Source organism: Vanellus vanellus, assembly GCF_965231255.1.
Source record: "Vanellus vanellus genome assembly, chromosome: 2".
Classification (NCBI taxonomy): Eukaryota; Metazoa; Chordata; class Aves; order Charadriiformes; family Charadriidae; genus Vanellus; species Vanellus vanellus.
In genome coordinates this window covers 104,556,169-104,579,915 of record NC_138906.1, presented here as the reverse complement: position 1 = coordinate 104,579,915, position 23,747 = coordinate 104,556,169, and the positions used below count along the sequence as shown (strand labels likewise).

At 49.2% G+C, this 23,747-nt stretch overlaps 1 protein-coding gene across 1 annotated transcript in view; it reads right to left on the bottom strand.

Annotated features, from left to right (window-relative positions):
* Nucleotides 1-22,446, bottom strand: part of RIPOR2 (RHO family interacting cell polarization regulator 2) — a 71,224-nt gene extending 48,778 nt beyond the window's left edge. The window contains exon 1 of the mRNA XM_082480000.1: nt 22,308-22,446. Coding sequence (XP_082336126.1) covers nt 22,308-22,368 — 61 coding nt within the window. The 5' untranslated portion in view covers nt 22,369-22,446. The remainder of the gene's footprint in view (nt 1-22,307) is intronic.
* Nucleotides 22,447-23,747: the final 1,301 nt, after the last annotated feature.

Sequence of the window (23,747 nt, the reverse complement as noted above, 5' to 3'; positions counted from 1 at the left end):
ACCTTCAGGGAGCTTCTGCGCTCAGCGTACAACATGGAAATCAAATATATTGCAAGCTCTTCCAGTCCAGCACCTGCGCGCGTGGAGACAAGGCTTCGTGGTCCAGCTGCCATCTGGGGAGATGATGGCAACGTCTCCATCTAATTTCAAAGAACCCAAAACCTTGGTATATGCAGACGGTGTTTTAAGCTGATTATTCCAGCCTCAGCTGAAGTCTCGGCATTTTTAATATGGCTTTGGTTTGGCTTTGTGTAGCACAGATGACTTTGTGAGCATTTCCAGCCCTTGGTTTTATTAACCTGAACATCTAATAAACTAAACATGCATCTCTGTTTACTTTAGCGGATGTCTATCCTTATTAATAAGATTTTGTGTATATCTGAGTAGATGTGGCCTGTGGGTGTTACACTGAATTCGGGAAAATGCCTCATGGTTCAAAGAGCGCCTCACAGCAAATCGCTTCCTATCCCGCAATCATCCCTGTGCAAAACCCAAAGTCCTGCTTTGAACTAACAAAGGTGGTATTTTGCGGATGTACCGAATGAGACAAGGAAAGGACAGTCAGTCATGCAGGACATGGCACATTATACACTTAATTGAGCAGTGGCATTTTTTCAACAGCATCATCACCCACAGACGTGCCTGTATGGTTGGGAAAGTGCGCAAGGATAGCTGTTGCTGCCATAATCCAGCGATGCTCGCAGGGATGAGGAGAGAAAAAGGTGTTTCCATACCCGGGGAGACTCCCGGTCCAAAGACTACTCGCAGGGATGTTACTGCACAAAGACATACCATACGTCCCTACTTCTGTTCCACGATTAAAGTTTTAAAACCAAACGTTTTTAAATTAAATACCAACGGAGGATGTCAAGTTGCTTAATAATGGAAAAGGCCCCTTCCCCTCATGTTATACGATTAGAAAATGCCCCTCGGGCTTTGAACACAGAGCTACATCGACCGTCCCACCTGCCTGCCTGAGGCAGTCCCATGGACCAGCGCCCCCATCTCAGCCCCAAGCGCAAGCCCTGCTCCCCCAGACTTCAGAGGCATCTTCCAGGGGTGCATTCACTACAAACTGCGGGGGTTTTTTTCCCCCCTGTTTCGCCACAGTCTTCTAGCAGATGCGAGATAAATTCGACAAAGATGACACCTCATTGAGGGACAAATCAAGCTCAGACAGCAAGATGATAATTCGGGGAAAGAGAAAGGAAGCTGCGGTGCTCAGCCTTGCCCTGTCTGTTGAAACACAAACCTCCCGCAGCTATTTGCAGGTGCTTATTTGCCTGTCTGTCTCCAACAGATTTTGCTGTAAATGAGTTCCTTCCTTTGGTCAGCTCAAATAGAAAGGTTTAAATAGTAATAAATAGGGTTGGTCTAGCCTGGTCTTTTGTAGACATGAAGGCACAAGCTAAATCCAGAACCTCAATGACAACTAGATAGATTTTCTCTGCTGCAACTACTTTTTGGAGTTGACGGATGGCTTGAAGTTTTCCTGTTGGCGATGCCTTCAGGAAAAAAATCACGTCTGACAAATCTCTGGGTGTTGCAGCTAAATGTTATTTTTGAATTTAAAAAAAAAAAACGGTTTCTTACAGAAGGGATTATTTGAAAGAGATGTGGGTTACCAGCAGGCTGCCTGACCTGGGAAGCTCTCGCTGCCGCCGCTAATCGGGCTGTGTGAGGGCCGGGATAGAGGGTGGCTGTGAGCAGTGGGACAGCAGTAATGAGGTGGCCGGCTCTGCCAGCCAAGGTCAGCTTACTGGAGGCATCAGAGACCGGAGAGCTTCTGATGCTTTAAAAGGGCTGGAAGATAAAATGTATTATTGTGACTACTTCATGTATTGCGCTGGTTCCAGGGAACTGTCAGCTCCAATTTGTTCCTCCCATTGAAAAGAAGAAAGATGCTCACATACTTCTGTGCTAATCCCTCATTTCTTTTGTGCTGGTTGGGGGGTAAAAATTACAGGATACCCTTGTAACATAAAAACACAGCAGAAACAGACAACTTCAGGAAAAAAAAACAGTTAGTCCTTGCGTCACGCTTAGAGGACTTGCTTCTTATTGAGGCCACCGGGTGCAGAGCCTGGATGCAAAGACCAAGGCAAGGTCTGTGCTTGTAGCTGCAAAAAAGCAACTCAAGAGCGCCAAGGAACCTGCTCTTCTCTGTGCCTCCCAGTGAGCGGGGCAGGGCATACTGGGACCTGCTTTTTGATCACAGCTGGGATACAGCCTGTTCCTGGAGCTTCACTGCCACTTCCTAATTAACTTGGACCTGGTCAGAGAGGGGGGTCCTCTTTCTTCCCAGTAGCACAAGACCCAGCAGCAAAGATACGTCAAAGTTAGAACTGGAGAGACAAGACTCAGGGGATTGAATCCACATCCCTTGGATGCAGGCCTGTAGCGATAGGACAAGGGGTAATGGCTTCCAACTGAAAGAGGGAAGATTTAGACTAGGTATAAGGAAGAAATTTTTTACAATAAGGGGGGTGAGACACTGGCACAGATTGCCCAGAGAGGAGGCAGATGCCCCATCCCTGGATACACTCAAGGTCAGGTTGGACGGGGCTCTGAGCAACCTGATCTAGTCAAAGATGTCCCTGCTCATTGCAAGGAGGTGGGACTAGATGACCTTTAAAGGTCCCTTCCAACCCAAACCATTCTATGATTCTATGAAAGCTGAGATAAAACTGCTGCCTACTTGCAATGAAACAAGAGGACAAGGTGCTCCAGGGAGCAAACAAGCCGTGCTTGCCCTCAGGAGGATGCTCAACCAGGTTTTCGCATGGCAGCTGTCTCTCGGTTGCCAAATGGGGGTAAAACCAGCTCCAGGAGAGGATTATCCGGTACCTACTGCTTTCTTTCTCCAGAAGCAGCAACAAGAGACACAGTTTTGTGGAACAGGAGCTTAGCCGGGCTGGGCTAAGTGAGGGTAAGAGCAACGTTTTCACCAAGGAGCAGACATAAAGCTGCTGAGCAGCTGTGGCCAGGAAAATACGCAGTTCCTGCTTTCCTTTGGGGTATGCAGGGAAGGACGGTCGTGGGGCTCAAAGTGAGCTGGCTGCCCAGCCTTAGCTCAGCCATTCCTGACATTAGGCAGAGATATATAACATGATCCGGTTTATTGCATCCAGGGTTGGCTCCCGCTGCCGCTCTCCTCCCAGCCCTCTCACGGGGAGTCGGCAAAGCCCATCCCACCATTCCTTCTCTGGCTGCCCGGCTCTTCTGCGCACAGACTGCCTTCCTGCTTTGCTCTGGTAAAACTAAATTGTCTGAAGGACAGTGAGGGAAATGAAGATGTTGGCAACTCAGCTACAGGGAGGAAATTAAATTCTACTTTACAGCGTTGCAAATCCAAAGCGGAGCCACCACGGTTTGTGGAATCCCCCCCCCCCAGCAAAATTACTTCTGGTGTCAAAAAGACTTTAAATTTGATTTTCAGTTCACAGTAATTCTTTCTCTCAACTTTCTAAAGGGCAAGCACACCTTGGAGTCAGTGACACATAGATCTTGGGGTGGGGGTGGGGGGGGTGGAACTAGTCAGTGCGTGCTCTTGGTCATTATTGTTTGGAAAAATCTCTTATCGAGAAAGTTCTCTAACACAAACACACACACACATACACACACACACGCACACATCGCCAGAAGAGCAGTGAGCACTGGAAGTTGAGTGAACAAAACAGTGGCCTCCGAGCTCCTGCTAAGTGGGAAAATAACCAGCTTTCTTAACATTTTGGTAATAGAGTCATCCAGGAACCACATAGCTTGGAATGTGACAGGCCCCTGTCTGATACTAATTCACGTCCTGGTCCTCACTAATGAGCCTGTGCCAGGAGCGTGTGTTCAGGCATCGCCCTCCTCACTTCCTTCCCTCTCTGCTTTCAGCTGATGCTCTGTGCTGGTTGAACGGCCACAGACACAAGCCGCCTATCTCCCCGCTGCTCGCAGCTCGGCTTGACTGATGAAAACTACTCCAGTGAGCGGGTTGTCCGTGAGCAGCTTGTCACGGCCACATGTATAGCGTGAGGAGGAAAAAAAAAAAAAAAAAAAAAAAAAAAAGTCAGACCAGCCATCCCTTTTTTGGAAAAAGCCAATGCTGCCTTTAGTTCTCACTCCCAGTTCTTCCCAGCAGGGAAGCAAGGCGGTTTCCCCCAGAACCAGACCTTTCCTGGAAGCATGCTTTGTCTGGAAGTTACCTTTCTGCTCGCTCAGGTTTAAAAATATCAAAGAGTGAAAGGTAACCCTGTGTGGCGTGTGAACGTGCTGCTGTGAGTTTTGAGGCCGTGCTTTGTACCGCTCTTACCCCGAGTGTTTGTTCTGTGATACAGGTGAACAAAATGGTCATGTGCCTTCAGACCACAAGAAGGTAAAGGAACTTTCTCACTTAGGGATGGTCCTTCACAAACCACAGACTTCTCCCCTTACACATTCCCAAGTGTTTAAGAAATATTAATTCTGCTACAGAAAAACCTCTAAGATGTAACTGTACTGTCATTCCAGAGAGGAGTAGAGACACGGAAAAGCTAATTGCTCTGTTCCTTAGGCAAAATCCTGGAAAGAAATTCAACCTGTTGCTTCCTAAAAAGAAAAACAAAGAAACAAACAAAAAAAAACACCCAAAGCCCACACCCTGTGAAGGAAGTGCTGCTTGGATGCCAAAAGTTAAACCAGCATCAGGTTATGGGTGCTGGGATTTTAAAAGTCCCCATTGCACACGTGCTTAACTGCACTTGCAAGCAACACAGACACCATCTTAAGTAACCGTCCTAGTGATTTAGTTACTGGCTGATAAAATGCTGAATTTACGGAAGAAAAGAGATTTTGCTGCCTTTAGACTCTCATGGTGTAATATATACCCACCCATACTTATTTAAGTGTGCAGCAATCTGTCATGTTTGCCCATTACGGTTATAAAGCAGAGCTTCTAACCCATCCCAGGGGATACCTTCCTTGAACGTGGCCACAATAAACCAGATCCCATTCTATCTCTTTCTGGTGCGTAAAGATCCCAGAGCCGGCTGGGCAGCGAGCACAGAAATCTTCCAGGAGAGACACCTTCCTCTTGCCTCCTTCCTCAAGCCCCCCGTTTGGGTATGCTTCCACTTTTTGTTTGTTCAGAAGGAGAGGGATGCTTGTGAAACCTAATTAGCCACTGGAGAAGATGAAGATAATGTTTCTGTTTGGGAGTGTGCTCCCTGCCCCGGGCTCCAGCTGCGTGACAGCAGCTCAAACACGGTAATTAAGATGAGCGTGGCAGAATGCACGGCCAGATTAATGAATGCAGAAATTAACGCTAAAAATACATTCAGCTCTTCCCAGCGAGACGCATGAAAGGGTGCAGAGACAGAATGGCCACACGCACACAAACGCACACCCACAGTTTCCAGAAAGCTTTTAGAAACTTTGAATGAGAGAGAGCAAAATGCTCAGTTAATACAGCAACAGAAAGACCAGTCACAGGATTAGGATGACCTTTTGTAACCAGGGCATTCAAAGGTAAACTGAAGTGCAATGCCTGTGTGTAATATGTTTACATCAGTTTTTGGGAATGAGCCAGTGACTGAAAGGAAAACTTAAGAGGGTCTAAGCTTTCCTCCAACCAGTAATACCATAAAAGCTCACTGGAAATAGAAAGACAAGACCTAACGAAACTCCGAGATTTTTTTTTTTTTATGGAAACAAGGCAAACGCTTCCACGCGCTCTGAGAAACTGAGAAAACATTAAACCAGTTCCCCCGCACAGCTTTTCGTATCCCTCCACGAACACCCACAACAACCAAGATTTTCCTCACATTCCCAGCCTGTAAACCATCCACCAGCAGCCCCACAGAACTCCCTTTTCCCTCCTCAAAAACCCGTCTCCCCCGAAAGCCCCCGGGGCGGAGGAGCGGGGACGGGACCCTCTCCCGCGACAAGCGGCTCTTCAGCCCCGCAACCCTCGGGCTCCTCTCGGCCACGTCCCGCCTCGGGAGCGGGATCCCCCTCCACCCCTTCCTCCCACTTCCCACGCGGGTTTCTGCCCACCCACCCCCAGCCCGAGCCCGAGCCCTGTCGGGTACCTGTCGCTGCCGCCGCGGCTCACAGCCCGCCCCGGCGCGCCGCTCGCCCGCCGCCGCCCAGCGCCCCTCGGGCACCGCCGAGCCCCATCCCCGGCGGCAGGCAGCGCTCGCAGCCGCAAAACTAATAATAAATAAATAAATAAATAAAATCTTTTTGTCAAAATTAAAATAAAAAGGCGGAGGAGGGGGAGAGGGGGCAGCCCATCGCCGGTCGCAGCGCACCGCCGCTCTGGCAGCGAGCGCAGCGGCTGCCGGCTTTTCCTTGCGGAGCTGCGGGAGGGGGGAGGAGGAGGAGGAGAAGGAGGAGGAGGAGGAGGATGAGGAAGAAGAAGAGGGAGGAGGAGGAGCAGGAGCAGGAGGTGCTGCTACTGCGCGGCGCTGCGCGGCCGCGGCCCGCCCCCGCGGGCGGTGCGGAGGGGTGCGGAGCCCCCCGCGGGCGGTGTTAAGGGGTGCGGCGGGACGCGGACAGCCCTGCGGGCGGTCCTGAGGGGTCCGGACCCCCCTCAGGGGCGGTGCGGGGGGGTGCGGACCCCGCCACGGGCGGTGCTGAGGGGTGCGGATCCCCCCGCGGGCGGTGCTGAGGGGTGCGGAATCCCCCGCGGGCGATGCGGAGGGGCGCGGATCCCCCCGCGGGCTCCCCCCGCCCCCCCCGGCTCGTCCCGGCGGTGGCTCCGCACCTTTTTTGGGAGCGGCGGCAGCGGTCGCGGCGGGACTCTTCCCTTTTTTCATTCGGCGCTTGTTGGCTTTGGGGCGATTTGGGCAAAGGATGGAACATCCGCAAAAATACCCGTGGTCCGTCCCCGGGGAATGGTGCCGGGAACGGGCTGCTGCCGCTTCCCTTTCCCCCCGTGGCCGGTGGGCTACTACTCCCTCGGTTGCCTTCAGTAGTGTGTACGAAAGCAGGCTCTAAATTTGGATATTGGGAGGGCTGAAGGCAGCAGCTAAAGGTGAACAGGAATGAAAGAACATTGCAATGGATGGAGGTTACATTTCTTTCTCTGAGCATCTGTCCTGTATTACCTCGAGAAAGAAAAAAAGGCAGGAACCTGTATTTTCCCAGAGATTGTGGGATATTTTCTTCAAATTCAGTCTTCCTTCCAAAATGTATAGTCCTATTTACTATAAATATATCTCTCCATAGAGGTAAGGATTCTACATATATTTCTTGCTGTCCTTAAGACTTCTTCATTTCTCTTCTGCAGCTTTTTTTCATACTGGACTTTACATCAACCAACAGAAGTACCAAACACCCATGTCATATTTTCGGTATGATTTGCTATTCCTCTTCCAGCATTTTTGCAGAGTCCTTCAACAAGCTCTCCCTTCTGCCTCTTAAACACCTGGAAGGGCTTCTTTTTTTGGGGGGGGGGGGTAGGGGAGGCAGCAGAGGGAATCCCTGGCAAGTCCTTGGGGTTGGTAAATAGAGACAATTTGGAAGGTGGCTTGAGAAGGCAATACTGATACTCTCCCTATATGCCTGTGTCTTTCCCCATTTGGGTCAGGATAGGTAGACTCACCGTTTCAAATGCATATGTTGTCCATGGAGCGCACAGACCTGTCACACAGAGGATGATACCGTATGGAGAAGTTTAGGAAATGACAACAAAGAAAAAGAGTTGGGGTTTCACAGAGCATTGTGCATGGAAAAAAAAAACCAAAAACCTCACTGAAGAAAAAATCCAAGCTGCCAATTCCTGCTGACCTATCATCTTAAGTAATTTTCAGTAGTAATAATGAACATGTGTTATTTACATTGTATACTGAAAATAAACAGCACTTTGTAGCCTTAAGAAGTAGAAACGAGAGGAAACTACTCCAGATTCTGTAAAAGCAGAAATGGATGCTCTTCACACTGGCGTGCAGACCTCTGGGGCCTGCGGGCTGTTTCCAAGGTTTCTGAGTTCAGATGGGCTCCGCAGCTATCGCAGCGGTAGCGTTTCCAGAGGCACCCGCTTCTCCAGTGGAAAAAGCATAGGGGCCACTGCCGACACAGTGCTACCGCTGTAGCTGCAAGGCGAAATTTTTCGGGTGACCTTTCTATGTCTCTGACTGAATCGGCTACGCCCCCGTTTCATGTGTTTCACATAGGACGTGAACTATGAGGCCAAGGCGGAGAAGTTGCTTTCTGGAAAAAGCAGCTGTGCGCTTCGGGCTGTGGAATGCCAGGGGAAGAGGAGAGGGGAATATTTGTGGCAATGCTGAAAGCTATAAATGTCTCATCATGCATACTTAATATGCTTTTGACTCCATTTCAGCCTTTTAGGGGGTGGCAGCTCGCACTGTGGAAGCCTGGTTAATTTGTTAAAGAATTGCAGCATCTTACTTCAACCTTGAGCCTCCTACAGTAGTTCTTGGCAATTACTCTATGTGTAACCCGTGTTAGAAATTCCCTCTGGCCCTTTTGGTCTTATCTTGCAGAAGATTTTTTGAACTTAAGGTTGCAGATGCAAATACCTCATTCATTTGCAGCCTCCTCTTTCAAGGAAATATTTTCTATCCTATGCAAATACATGTGCTAGGGATGTATGAGCTGTTTCTCTTGGTTTCTCAACACAGTTTTGCATAGCAAACGCAGAAAGCTGATTTCCTCCTCTCCATCACCCCCAACCCGACACACATTCCCACTTCTCTGTTCCCAGTGCTGTAGCTTGCCGGAACTCCTAGGAGACTGAGTAGGTTTACGGATGCTCTAGATAAAATCTTTGCCCCACTTAGTCCTCCTGGACATGTATTCGTCCTGACACACATGCTTTTGAAATGCTCGGGTCAGTCATTCCACGTGTGACTTGTTTTGCTAATTCACTGGAAAATGCCAGAGAGCTCTGCCTCCCTCCATAATTAGGCAGGAACCAAAGCTGCCGCTGTTTTGTGCCTGTGATCATGCTACTACTCCTATAAATTATTCACTCTGTTGCAGTGTAATCTGCTGTTATGTTCAAAATAGGTCAGCATGAATGTCCCCAGTGAAATTTCTAAGTGACAACAGCTGATTCAAGCTTTGTCTCTAGAAAACAGTGACCTCTCCAAACCAGTAATCGCCAATTATGCTCCACTTCCATCTCCCTGCAGGCTCCAGTGCACCTTCACAAACGCTAATTCTCAGCAACGGTAAACCCCACACTATACTTGAGAGAACTAAGCCAGAGTTCCTAAATTACCTGCTGGGCTTTGCTGGAGTACTTTGCTTTCTATTAGCCTTTGCTCCCAGGCCAAAGGGTAAATCAGGATTATCAGAGAAGAGATTATAGTCTGAGAATACCTAAATGCTCTGCTCTTCCCAGGCACCCGGAAGGCTTCTTGCAAGGGCTGAGCAGGATTTTCTGGCTGATATGCATCAGTTACACACCGGCCTGGGGGGTGGATACAATGAGAAGAACTTTGGTTTTCCCATCGCCCACGGGTTCCAGCCCACTGAATCCCCTGAACCAGCAGAGCAGGAGGACCCCCTGGCTTTCAGGTCCATTGCAGACATGTCATCTAGAGAAATCTGGAAAGGGAGAGAGGGACCCAGTAGTCCCGATAGCGGTCTGAGAGGAACCCTCTTTCCCCGTACATAAATTTTGAGGGAGGACTCTGTGAGGACTGCCATGAAAATGTGGGATATTGCTGCAATTTCCCTGCTTACTGTGGGAATATATGTCTGTTACGCAGACACAAAGACTCAGCCTGGTCCTAGGTGACTCCATCACCTGAAAGCAAAGGTTGGTGGTGGGTGGCAACGCTCAAGAGACTGTGCAGATAGCAATTCTCATGGCGGTCTCTTGTTATCACATTAAATAAGCAAGAGACCAAAGGAGGCGGGGGGATGGGTGGGCAGACCATGGCTTTGAGCTTTGCAAGTCTGAGGTGGATCAGGCCTGCCCCAGCCTTTGAGGAAGACAATTCGTCTATGGGCTTTTTCTGTTGTAGCTCCTCATTGCTGTGTAACTCCCTTGCTCAGAAGGGAGTGCCTGGAAGCATGTGGCATCTTCAGATTGCTGACACACGCCCCACAGGATGTCTCCAGCAGGTATGACACCCAGGCAAGCCTCCTGTGGGAACACAGGCAGCAGACCTGACTGCTCTTACCGGAGAACCTGGTCCAAAAAAAGAGGTGATTGATCAGATTTGAGAGCGGGGACCACAGCAGGTGCTAGAACCACCACTTGGAAAGGCTTTCAGGGGAGAGGTAAAAGACAAGAGCCTGACCCCTGCCATGAGCAATCTGGGCAAGACATGAGCTTTAACTTGCTGAGCGTACACAAGTTCACCATTACTCTTTCCAGCTATACACATTAAAGTGTTGCCATAACTCTCCTATTCTCTGTACTATGCCCATGCTGCTCTTTGGGTTGCCTCTGTTCCCATATTTATACCTTCTCTGTCAGCTGAGCCTGCCCAGTACATCTGGCTTGTGCTTATCATCACCCTGCAACACTTCTTGCTCTCCTAAAAGGGTTTTGAGACCCACTTGTTTTTCACTGCTGACATCCTCTAACCGCTGTGCAACCATTTCCCCCGTTTTACTTTTCATCGCTGTGTTGCTGCCCCACCCTCAAGTTCCTCATTTCTCTTGATGTTGTTTTTGCAAAGCTTTCCACCTGCAGCTCTCGGGGCACTTTGTGGGAAAAAGTTACTTGCGCTGATCTTCTGCAGTGATTCAGGAACAGATTCAAGCTTCTGGGACTTCTGACCAGATGCTCAGCACAGCTGGATCTTTGGGAATGACTGAAATACAACGCAGTGGTTGTGCCCTGTGGTGCAGCGGTCAGGACACGCTTGGTGTACCAGGGGACAGCTATGGGTGCAGAGGAAGAGAGCTAGGGACAGAAAGGGGAGTTGCCTTTAGCTTTTAATGCACCGCAAGAGATAATGCTTTGCATAGGTAATCCTTCTTTTACCTCTTCTTTGTCTCACCTTGCTGCGTTTGTGGTGGTCTGAGATAGCTTCAGAGCAAGAACATTTCCCACCGATGTCTGTGCCTCTGCCACCATTTGAAGGGAGCAAGTTATCTTCAGGGGCATATGCACAAACGTACACCCCGCCTGCCCTCACGTATATAACTTGGGGGAGCAGGACAAAGGAGCCACCGATTGCGTTTTTTTTTCCCCCAGAACTGTCTCCCTATCAAAATCATCCCCCGATGCCTCTTCTGGGCAGGTTTTTGGTGGCAATGGGGAGGCATTCATGGAGAGGGTTGGAGAGAGCAGCACATTCCAGTTTCTCAGACTGCTTAGCAACCAGGGCCGGCTGAGCCGCTCTTAAGTGCACGCCAAGTGTGTGGATGGCATGTCTAGTACTGCAGCTCTAGCCTTATTTTTTTTCCCCTCTTGTTTTTGAAAAGCATTCCTTGTTTTCTAATTAAGGCGCACGAAAAACTGCTTGAAACTTATTTTTGCTTTCCTGGACAGCTGGAAGTCAGATACACAGTGCGATGATCAAAGCTATGGTAGTGATCAGAGATCTGAAGCGACAGGTATGGTGATGTCGGTCTGCTTTTTGGGAGCATGGCTGTCAGACAACCTCTTCCATGCTACTGGTGATGGGCTGGTTTGAAGTCCTGCTGCTGGACAGCCTTGAAACCCTCTCTCCCACCTTGCCCGGAGGAGTGCAGAGAGTGGGACAGAGTGTTTCCCACGGGTCTGCAGCACGTGGAATACCTGCTCGGGGCTGCCTTTCCCAGTACTACCAACATGTATAAGATCAAGAAGGCCCTGTTAGACCATCTCCAGGAAAGGATTCAGCTTTGTAGACAGAAAGTCAATCTGATCCCAGCTTCCTCATTGGGATCCTCTTGAATCTTGGCTCTTTCCTGTTTCTTGGCTCTCATGTGCCCAGACCTGGCTCCCTGCCACAAACTTCATCCTCTGTCGCGACAGCGAGCTGAGCTACCCGCTGCGTTTGGGGGTCTCTTAGGGATTGATGCCATCTCTACCCATGTTACCAGGCAGTAATGGATGCTGCTGAAACTGGCTGGCTACACCATGACTGGAGTTAAAATGTGGACCTAGACCATGTTCAACTCCGGACTTGTCCTGCTGCCTCAGCTGCACTTGAGAGGCAAACTTTGGGCAAGCTCAGAAGCACAGGGGAAGAGAAAAACTTTCTTTGGTCATGCCCAAGCACACTCTGGCTAACAGTCCCAGGCATGGCTGGGCCAGCCCCATCCTCGTTCACCCCATGCTATGTAGCAGGCAATTGGCCTGGAAGGAGCAAGGATCACAAAGGATAGTTGTTACATGGGACGAGACACTGTGGGACTTGTTAGCAATCACCAAAGGTATTCTGGGTCCATGACTGAAAGAGCGGGTCGGGAGCACCCAGGGCTTTGGCTTGCCTTGCTGTGCCCTCCGGGAGAAGCATAGAGACAGCCTCTGCCTTCCTCCTGCTCAGCGTGTCCCACAGGTCATGGCAAAAAGGAAGGGAGCTGCAGGGATGAAGAACATGGTCTGGGGAAAATGATGGTCATATAGGAGAAGGATGCAAATGCCAGGGGTGGAGGGAAAGGAGCGAATAATGCCAGACGAGTTTCAAAATCAAATGCCATCTACGAACCCTTCAGTGCTGCACACCTGCACTCCTGCATGTTCCTAACGTGGCGGTTTCAGACTAGAAACCCAGGAAGAGTCCTCTGGGGCAAAGACTCCAAGCAATTTCCATCCTCAGTTCCTCTACTATGAAACCAGAGTTGCCCTGGAATCATTTCCAGATGGAGAGCAGTATGGGTGACCCAGCCGGGTCCTCAGTGCGGCCAGCGGCCCGAGCTGATCACGCTCCTCTTTCCTTCTCCTGGGCCACAGTTCTGCACAGAGGATTCCAGCTTTGAGAAATGATTTTCATTTCCTTCCTGCCTCCAAGACACCGCCACAGCCCTCTTTTCCTCATCAGCGCATATTTCTGTGGCTTAAATATAGCAAATATTAAACAAGTGCAGCGCACACGAAATGCCATTCGGGGGAGCGCAATGAACATGTTGCCGCTGTAATGTAATTAGCTCCAAGCGCATCTGCCAAATATTTGGACCGAGATTCCAAACGAGAGGGGGGGTCCACAGCATGGAGGAGCTCACAACCAAACCTTCAGGCCAGTAGCCCTATGCATCTTTTGGGAGGATGCAGGTTTCCTGTTGGTCCGGCCTGCCTTTCGCTTGGAGGTGCTTAACCACTCGCAGCATTTGTTTCCTCTAGGAAAGGTGAAGAGCAGCTTTTCGTGCCACGTCACTAAAGCTGTGACTGGATTTGAATTGAAAAATCACAAATAATATGTAATGTAAAGCAAAGAAATAGTGTTTCTTTAGGGGTGTGGCCTGGCTTTGTGGCTGAGGTTAAATGACACCAGTTAAACCACGCCAGTTTTTGAACATCTGACCCTGGGTACTATTTTCAGTGCAGTGATTTTTGAAGTGACTAATGACAACAGCTTGGCACTAATCAGTGGCTGGTGTTGCTGATTAAGCTAACTCTTCCTTGGCTCACAACAGGCATCAGGAATAGAAAGGGCAGGAAGCTCCCCAGAGCGACAGAAGAGGCAGAGCAGATCAGGACCTCCCAAACTGCCTGCTTTTCCATGGGAAAATTAAAAAAAAAAAAAAAAAGAAAAAGGCTATAGCCATCCGACTCCAGAGCTGAGCTCAGCAGTGCTGGAGGGCTCTGCTCCTCCTGTAGCTTCGTTTCGCTTTGAGCGTGTTTTTATATGGACCCTTTTCAAAATTCCCACCCCCTATAAAAAGTGGGCTTCACTTGTTAAATGTATGTGAGCATTGCTAGTGGGGTACTCCTCGCTTGAGTTTGTAGGCGGATCTCAGAGACACTATTTAGCTTCAAATCTAGCTACATCTATAAAATCTCTCCTTTCTCCAAGACGTTCAAGAGAAGGAAATCTGTTAGTTCAGTGTAAAGGCTGCACATTATGACCTGATCCATCAGTCCTGATGTAATCCAAACTCCCCAAATCATTCCATTTATAAATCAGACCGATTGTCCAGATGCCACCCCATAATTCAAGGAATCCCTAGGGGAAGCAGGCTGTGTTCTCTCCGCTCTTTACATCATCTCCATTAAGAAACTGCGGTGACCTCTGGTCTGCTGGTGATGTTTGAGACAGAAAAAGGTCCCATCTGCTCGGTGCTAGTTCTCTTAGCTCCGTGACATTACCTGGACCCTGACCTATCTTTTGCTTTTTCCTTCTTGAGCGAGAAAACCCAGCGAGTGGGACTCCGAGACTTACAGGGAGCTCTCAGTTGGCACACTACACAGTCACAACCACCCTGCTAAAAAGAACACGGTGCTGCCTTGTGGGTCACAACCACGTTCACAGCAGAGCTCTTCCACTGCCCCGAGCTACCACAAAGTGAGAAGGATGTGAAGGAAGCCTCATTTATGCCGTGGAGCCTGAACACTGGCCAGGCTTGTTAGCCACCGGCATCTTAATCGCAAACTTTGGAGACCCACAGGGGAAAGATGTGAGATTTTATAAGCTCATCTCCAAGAGGGTTCTACGGGAGTCCTTAAAAACTTAATGTCTATGGTAATGACAATATATTCACAGAGCTTTCAGCCAACCCATGGAGCCTCAGAGAGACTGTCCCCCTCTCTTCTGCCGCAGGTGGCTCTGACACCCCTCCAGGGAAGCTCCCAGATCATGCCCAGCTGCCACCATTCCCAAACCATAGGCGTGCTCCTCAGGGCAGCCCAGGGGGGGCTTTTTACTCTGGTATTGCACAGCATGAAGAGAGGATCAAAAAAATGCAAGTGGGTTGGGCAGGAAGGCAGGGCTGGCCCTGAGAGGAGCCTGGCATGATGAAAGGGGAGGTGTTGCAAGCCCTCCTGTGTGATGCTACACATTCCTCAGACGGTTTTGTTTGAGTTTTTGGGGCAGGTTGGGGTTTTGCTTGCCAGGGCGGTCTTTTCACCTGGGTCAGGAAGGGGATTGTAGGCTTGCGTATTTGTGGGGCTGGGGTATTTTCAGTGTCTCTTCTTCTCTGTGGGATGGCTCGTTATTAATTATAGACAGGCTCATGCGATGCCGTGACATGGGTAGTAAAGACCAGATGTTGCCCTGGCACGGGTCTGGTGAGTGGTGCTGCAGGAGCAAGCAACCTGGGCGCTGAGCTCCCGCACCACAGTGAATAGGGCAGCACTAAGCGTAAGCAGTTTTTCCAGCACTAACAGTGGAGCAAAACTAAAAGCCCTGCTGTACACTAACCCTGGACCTGTGTAGGCAGTACCCGCACTATTGAGTCCCATTTAGAGGCAAAGTACAAGTAGACCATCACTTTACTGGTAAGTGGTTGCTGCAGGGCTTCCTAGCTGGGACTCACTATCACAAAAATGAGGCTATCTGGCTCCTGCAGTGGATCTGCCTCCCATCTCACCGCCTGGGGACCAGCCACCCCTGTGGATGTGCATGCTGGGTCACAAGGCGGCTTTCCCCAAAATCCCACTTTATTTTCTCACTCTCTCTCTCTGTTGCTTCCTTTCTTGCCGCTTCACTTTTCGTCTTTCCATCTTTTTACCAGATATTTAAATTCTAGGCATCATATCCAAGTGCTGGGTCTCTGAACTTTCCAATTCCCAGACTACTTGCAATTAAACAAGAATAAGCCAACGTCAGCCATCGTAAGTTATGCAGCATTAAGCCTATTGTGCTCAGGATTTCTGTAGCAGTTTTGCTTCACCTGTTATCCAGTTGCCAAAGACACAGGAATATCAGTGGCTCTTCACAGCGTAAATGTTTTCCTGCACCCTCCCCACCCAATCTTTTTTGGGGTGTGCAAATGCACACACACGCACACCCCCACACCCCTTGGCAGAAGGTCTGTAGGTCAAGCTGTGAATTTCGGCAGCGAGGAAGGACTGCGTAGGTGGCAGCCGCAGTGGGACCCCTCTTCAAACCATTTCCCTGCTCTTAGATGCCAGATCAAGGCAATATGGCTTAAAATTCTGTGGGGCCTGACAACACCCCTCACCCTCCAAGTGATGCTGAGATATAGGAGAAATCCTGCTGTCGGCAAATCATCCCGCCATCGACTTTTTAGTGCCTCTGTGACATTGTCAAGTGCTTGACTACTCTCCCCTCTCTCTCCAATTCATGTTCTCAGACTGTTTTCACTCCTCGCCTTTTAACTCTGCACTTCCTGACCCGGTTGTTTTGTGACTGTCACACCCTTGGTACACCGACCACAAGGCTTTGGTTTTAGCATCCAGGCGGGCGGAAGCTCATTTCAGAGGCAGCTGAGCTGTGCCTCGAATTGTTAAAGGGGAGAAGTTGTTTACGCCACCAGCTCACGCTAGCCAAGCCACATTTATTTTGTGATTTTAATGGTGGGACTGGGCGACAAAAAGCTTGTGTTTCACGGAGCTTTGTAAAGGCGCTATATTAAAACAGGAGGGAAAACATGGGTGAAAATGAAGGCAATTTCACTTCAGCCTTTGGTGAGACACTTGTTTTGCAAGCTTAGAAGGTGGCCGGAGCACACCTAATCAGTGCTTTCTCTGTGGCTTGTACATACCTCTTTTTCTGAGGGCTGGTTAAATGCCACTTGTATATTCGAGCTGGTTTTTTCCCCTTACTGTTGTTATTATTAGTGATCTAGAAATACTGTCGACAAATACAAACCAAACAAGTTGCCTTCAAGACACGGAGAAAGAAAAAACAAAAAGATCAAAGATCTTTAATTAAAAAATAGGGAGACAACAAAGCAGAGAGTGTCTCTCATTTCACTCTTTTTTTAAATTTTGGGCCTCATGGACTCAGTTGTTTCTTCTTCAGATACGGAGCATGATGCCCTGTTAAAAATAGCCCTCCAGCTGCCCAGGACAGCTGGAAGCGCCGAGGGACTGGAGCACCGCGGGTGGGTGGGTGTGGGGGCGCCCGGGGTGGGGATGGGCATCTCGCACTGCCTCCTCCGACCACAAAGAGCTCTCTCACCCGTCTGCATAACTCTGTATCTGCCTGTGGACCACAACCAAAAAGCAGCAGCTGTGAGAAACAGGTGAGCAGAGCATTTAGCGTAAACAGGAATAAGCAAAAACGCTGCATGAGAGCACACCCTCTTTTCCACGCCATCCTTGTCCTGCACGCTAAGTGGGTCTGCCCATGCTCTTGGAGAAAGGTGCTTCAAGCTGAGTTTATAGGCCAAACATCTCTTACTACGATCTATCTGGTTGAAGCAGACACTGTTGCCTTGGTGATGAAGTGATGGGACTTCTCTCCCTCTGGGCTGCAGTGAGTACGGCACACGCGTTCTCCGTCTCCGGGAACGTGAGATAAGCCGAAAGGACAGGTAGGGCTGGTGGGACCTATAAACTTTTTCAGGACAATGATCCGTAGTCTCCGAGCCATCAAGGAGGAGAAGCTCCCATGCTTAATACATTGCAAGGCTGCTCGTCTCTACTACAACCTTCTCAGATAACAGGCACTCGTCTGCTGGACAAAATAGACATGTCAAACCCTGTTTGGGGTGAAAACACAGGAAAAACGGTACCTCTGTAGATCTCTGAGGTAGACACCTGCTAGAATACCGTGTTGATATGTACACGTGAATATCCTTAGAAGACATAATTTGCCTAAAGTTGCATCAGTCCGATGCGCTCCTTGGGGAGGGGACGTACCTGAGCTGGCTGTCACCAGAGTGGGGCTGGCGGTGGCGGGTGAATGGCTGGCTAGCTACAGCATGGGAAGAAGCCTGGCCCAGTGGGTCATGGACAAGTTCTGACATTGATCTCCCCGCAGGACTTTTCGACAAGTCACTCAGCTGTATGTCCGAGGAGAGCATAGTGTCTTGTATTGCTTTAGGGGAAGAGAAGAGTTGCTTAACGTGAACTGTTGCTGAATAAAGAGCGTGTGTCAACTTTAAGTTGACATCCAAGACTTTACCCTCATTTTTCTCTAACATCAGCAGCGATGTTACAATACACCAGGCGGTGCGCATAACCATGAACAGCAGCTACCTTTCGTTTCAGCTAAGCCTCAAAGCTGATCCCAAACCCCAGAGCTAAAACTTTTCTCTCTTGAAAAGGGCAGGCAGGCTTTACAAGGACCTAAAGGCATTTGGTACATTTTTTGAAGCATACCTTAAAAGTTTGATGCAGTCACTGCTCTGCTGGGAGCCTTGATGGGCAGCAGTGCTGGAGCATGTCTGTGCGCCATAGCAGCACGTCAGTCCTGGGACTCTGACACCGTGCAGCGCACCATCTAAAGTGGGGCTCTGGTCTACTGAACTGGAGCATGCACTTACTGTGAAAAAGACAGCTTTGCATTTTTTCCCCACAGTTTGGAAACCGGGATGGGATTTTGTGTGGGCTCTGGCCTGAGGGGACGGTCGTGGTTGCTGCGGGTACAACCAGAGGGCACACACAGGAGGTAGGATGTGGAGATGTGAGGAGAGGTTGGCGTGGAGCAGCTGTATGGAAAGATCTGCAATAAATCACAGTCTAATTTCTGTTTCTCCAGTGCATTCTCAGTTTGGATAAGTTGATCGCTGCTCACAAAACACCTGGACCCACACGCTTGCCGTGTTTGCCGAGTGCTTGCAGACCCTGTGCATGGATGCGTTGGCACCGATTGAGGGGCTCCTGCTGTGCCAAGCCCCTGTCCCCTGTCTGAGGCTGCGCTGGGGTGGTGGCGTCGTGCCTCAGTGTGAGCACTCAGCTCTCCTCCCGGGGGAAACCAGGGTCTGCCAAGAGAGCTGACTCGTGCCCAAATCTCCCTCCCTCCCTGGGCCTGGGAGCCGCAGGAGCCTTCCTGGCTCCTCAGCTTAGACAGACCCAAGGAAAACCCACGCCTGTTTGGCTGCAGTGATGCAGGGAAGCCTTGTGTTAGTGGAAGTGATTTCTTTTTAATGAAATATAGTTTCAGAATCTCAGGCACTTAGAGTCACTGAAAATTAAGAAGCATTTTCCCCAAAGAAGGTGACTGTATGTGAGACTAGCTGAATTCACTTGCCTTGAATCAACACAGTGCGTAAGGCCATAAAAGACATGACACATATCACTGCCTGTACTTTCAAGAGGCTAAAATAGTTCCTTCTCGAAACTTGTGTATACTACAGCTGTGCCCTGTTAAACGATGGCCGTGTTGCAGAGGAGAAGGAGTTGCTCTTCACTGAACCTAAGCACAGTCATTCGCAAAGTCTCTGCTGACGCTTTGAAGGAGACAGCACAATGTAAGTGCAAGGTTGTTATTAGAAAACAAGAAAATCAGCTAACAGATTTTCTTTGAGGATGAACATTTTCAAGCTTTGAATATCTATTGCAAGAGACAGCCTGTTTTTTTGTGAAGATGTGCATACATATACATATCACACCCAGAGCTTGTCACTTGGGTGTGCTCTGTGACTTGGGTTTTCAATGTACAATAAGGAAAAATGATGCTACTGGAGCATAAGTAGATGAAAATGGCATAATTATCAATTATCAATTATCAAACTGCAGAAAAGACGGAAGTTTGCGACAGATATTTTTGTTTGCATGTGCCATCTTATGGTCTGTATCAATGGGAAAATATTTTTCCCGTTATCTTTCCCAAAGGAGGATTTTAAACTGTGGCTTTGAAAAGAGCTATCCAAGGAAGTCTCTGCTGATTTTTTCAAAAAACTGGAAACACCAGAGGTTTTCCAGAGAGCTATGAGTTAATGTTGTGTCACTAATGATGTGACAGCCTGGCAGTGGTCCTGGCCTCGTTACAGAATAGCTGATGTAGGAGTCATATAAGCAAAATTAAAGAAGATGGAAAACAATCAGCAACACTTATTAGTTTTACAGAAAATAACTGTATTGATAGCATACTTAGACTTTTGTAAGACATAAGACTTGGTACTGCATGAAATCTTGACTGAGACACTTGAAATAGAGTAGATCAATTCGAGACATGCTGAATGGATCTGAAACAAGTATGAGTGACAGATGTAACCCAGCTGAGGAATCATCAGGGATGCCAGTTTCTAGCGAGGACCTGCACAGACTGGTTCCGTCCCTATGGGATTTAACTCTTTTTATGTCAGTGACCTAAAAGGGAACTTTAAACAGTGACTGACCTGTGGATAGTTGTATGACACATTTATATGTACAAGCAATAGTGAGTTCTTTGGTCTCCTGGACAAGAGGGCAACAAACTCCCAAAAACTAGACAAATCAACACTAGAAGAAATAAGATGCAGCTATTTTTAACTGTGACCATAGCTAAGCACTGGGACAAGCTGAAAAGGTGGACAGGAGATCTGCCATCACCGCTTTCCACATCAAGCCGGATGTGGAAAATACAAAAAAAATAAAAAATAGCCCACATCCTGAGAGCTGTGGTCTGTGCTGAGCTGGGAGCCGGAGATCAGCACCTGACAAACGCCTCCATCTGGCCTGAAAATCTGCCACTAAGTTTTGGCTGGCGCCTCGGGCTCTGCAGCGTGAGCGGGGTGGGGGCTGCCCTGTGACCGAAACAGGCGCCCGCTCCTCCCCACTGGGATCCCACCCAGCCCCGGGGAGCGCGCTGGGTTGTCCAGGGTCAACGGCGCTCCAGAAATAGCAGCCAAAAAGTTAACGTTTCCCTGCTAAGCCGTGCAAGGGAGAGGAGAGGAGAGGGGGCTGAAGGGGAAGGCTAGCGCTGTGCCTGTGTTGTTTGGGCTTTCCAGCTGGCAGGTTTGGGAGCCAACAGACCCTCTGGCCGGGAGAGCAGCTGGGGTAGATTTGTTCCCAGTTACATGCAGATGAATTAAAGAGGCTGTCACCAACTCATGGGCTTGTAGGATAACTCAGGTGGGAAGGGACCTCAGGAGGTCATCTAGTCCAACCTCCTGCTCCAAGCAGGGTCATGGAGAGGTTTTTAAAACGTTCCTGCCTTTGAAAAGCCAGCCTCCTCTAGCTGTTGCTGGATCAGCCCTGCCAGAAACAACTTAGCTGAGAGGCTGGAAAGGATTTCTTAAGCACTGTATCTTTTCCTTCAGATAATGCAATATAAATGTCAAATAACCTGCACACATTCCTCGCCTTCCCTCCCACGTTTCTGATTAAGGACATAGGCGAGAGGCTTCAGAAACAGCAATGAAGCCTAAATTGCGCTGGCTTTTCAGAGCACTCGAAAATGTCCATATCGAGTCAGAGCACACGTCTGGTTGTTCTGGGAAGCAGCATCTACCTGTGTAAGAGCAGGATGCAGGGAATGCAACAGGGTACTTTCAATGCCAGGTGATTTACCCAGTGATATCAGGTCTTCCCTGGACAATCAGGATTTTTTCCTGAACACAAAAGCTCTGACTTCTCCTTTCTGCAAATCCATTGCCCTTCTGAGCCTGGACTGGGACACAGGGTGAGGAGTGGGGGCATATATACGTGAGAAATGTATTTGAGTACAGACAGTACATCATTGAAACTGCTTTCTTTTCTGTGTTGATGCCTTTCACTGGGGCTCAGATAACTTGATTTGGCGCTATTCACTGCTAAGTTTTCCATACCAACCGCAGCTGAGCTTTGTTTAAATGAGGTTTGCTGAAGCTGTGCTGAAAGTGAGTTTAAAGGTTCACAGTCTTTGGAGTGGATCCAGGCAGCTCTTTGTGCCTTCAACTCCCTTGGAAACTGCGGAGGGCTGGGGGCCGGGAGAAGATTTGCATGAGCAAAAGTTCTCCCTCTGGCCCCTGCTCGAGTGCAAAGGGGAGCAGTGAGCAGCGGCAGAAAACAGACACTGGGGGCCAGATTATTCCTTCTCCTCTGGGTCATCTCCTCTGCCCCTCTGCTATTTTGACCTGGTAGCACCCGGTACACACGTAAATGGCGGCACAGGACGCAAGCAGTGAGGAATTGAGCTCCGGCAGAAAGTTTTAGGGGTAAGAAGCTATGACACTGCCCCTGTGCCCTGGGTTGTGGTAGTCAGAGAGGAGGAGGCTAATTTTGCTCAGATAATTTAAGTAGCAAGTCGCCTTTAGCCCCTGTAAAGAGCCCCTACTACTTTAATGACAGCTGCACCTGCGGTGTTGAATGCCGAATGTGCTACTTTGCATAGTGCCGCCACTGTAGAAAACACACTCGGTGTCCCCCCAGCTTTCTTCTTCTGCAGTAACCTCCTTGCTGAGGAAGCAAGCTGCTGAGCCAGTGTGAAAGTTATTTTTATTGTATCTGGGGTGCTTTTGTTCTCCATTCTCTTAGGAGAAAAAGAAAGTCTGGTCACCCTATGACCTTGGAGCCCACAGAAAACTTCAGATCTACCCAAGAAATACCACCCAAGCTAGAAACCAGTGTCTAGTCTGAGTAGGAGAAGGATTAGTTTAATAAAAGATGACTTTACCTTCCCCAAAGGCATCATCTTCTTCTCCGGGTGCAGTCGGATCTTCTTGGGCGTGCTGCATCGTGGCGAGGACGCAGCTCAGGGAGCAGCCAGAGCCGAGTGCTTGAACTGGTTCCTACGCTACCGCTCGACTATTTCCTTTCACCGGTTTCCTAAACATTTTGGTGGTAACAGCTTCCGCATCTGCACTTACGAAAATAGCCTCATTCATATGAATAACACTTCTTGTTTTTACGGACAGCCTTTGAGATGGGTTTTGAGGTGGGGTGTCCTTACCGCTGAGAGAGAAGTTGATTTTGAGAGCAGAGGCAGGCAGGACGGGCTCAAAGCGCGCCCTGCCCCGCCGCCGCCAATGCCGCTGCGCGGGCAGCTCTGTCAGCCCAGGGTGTAGGGGTTTTGCATATGAATGTGAATCCTTTCTGGTGGCAGGGGTAGAGCCAGGGAACAACTTGCCCTGCTGGGTCTGCAGAGCAGCTCGCTTTCACCCCAGGGACAGTTTGACCAGGGTAACCTCCCCCAGGGCTCTCTCAGTGCCATGCGTTCACGGGATTTTATTTTTTTATTTAGCACGGCAGCAGTGACAGCACGTTCTCACCCACACTGGGGTGACCCACAGCAATGGGCGTGTGGACAAGCTGGAGAACCATAGGTGACACCAGTTGTCTCATGGGCAGATGCACTGGCAGGGACACGATTCTTGCAGTTAGGCCTTCCCGAGTCACCATCTTTGGGGCGTTACCAAACCTAAGGACCTTCCTGACAATCAGGTGAACAACAGAAGAACATCAAAGTCAAACTTGCTTTCTGTCAATAGTAGGCATATTATTTGAGCATCCCTGTCACTACTAATTCTGCATCACACTGGTCCCTTCAGGGGAGGCATTTTCTGAATCTGATAAAGCAAGCTGACTCCCTCCTGCCAGGTGTCTCAGTTTATGAGAGGACCATGCCTACAGACTAACTTACTCTAGACTTCCACCAAAATACATTTGGGCTTCAGGTAATGTCTAAGCCTTGCATAGTCCTGCTGACTTCACCGGACCACTCAGGGATATTCACGTGCATGTGTGTGCACCTACAGGTGTGGGGCCTGACACAGGTAGTCCCTCACATCTCTGCTACCAGAAGTTAGTGTGTAATGACAGTAAAGCTGTACCAAGTGTTGATTACTCAGTCTAGTAATTGGATGTGTCACCACACCCTGGAAAGCGAGAATCCCAGCACAGCAGCAGTGTTCGCTACGGCTTCCGGTAGATGAGTCATAAGCAGGTATAATGAGCTCATCTCCAATTATTATGGCTTTTTTTTTTTTTTTTTCAGAGTGGGTTTCTGCAGGGCTGAAAATGGAGACAGCTGGTCTCCTAGGCAGTGAGAAAATTCACAACTTGAACTAGTCCAGATGGAGAAGACAAGACAGAGGACGGGACAGGTCCATTTGGA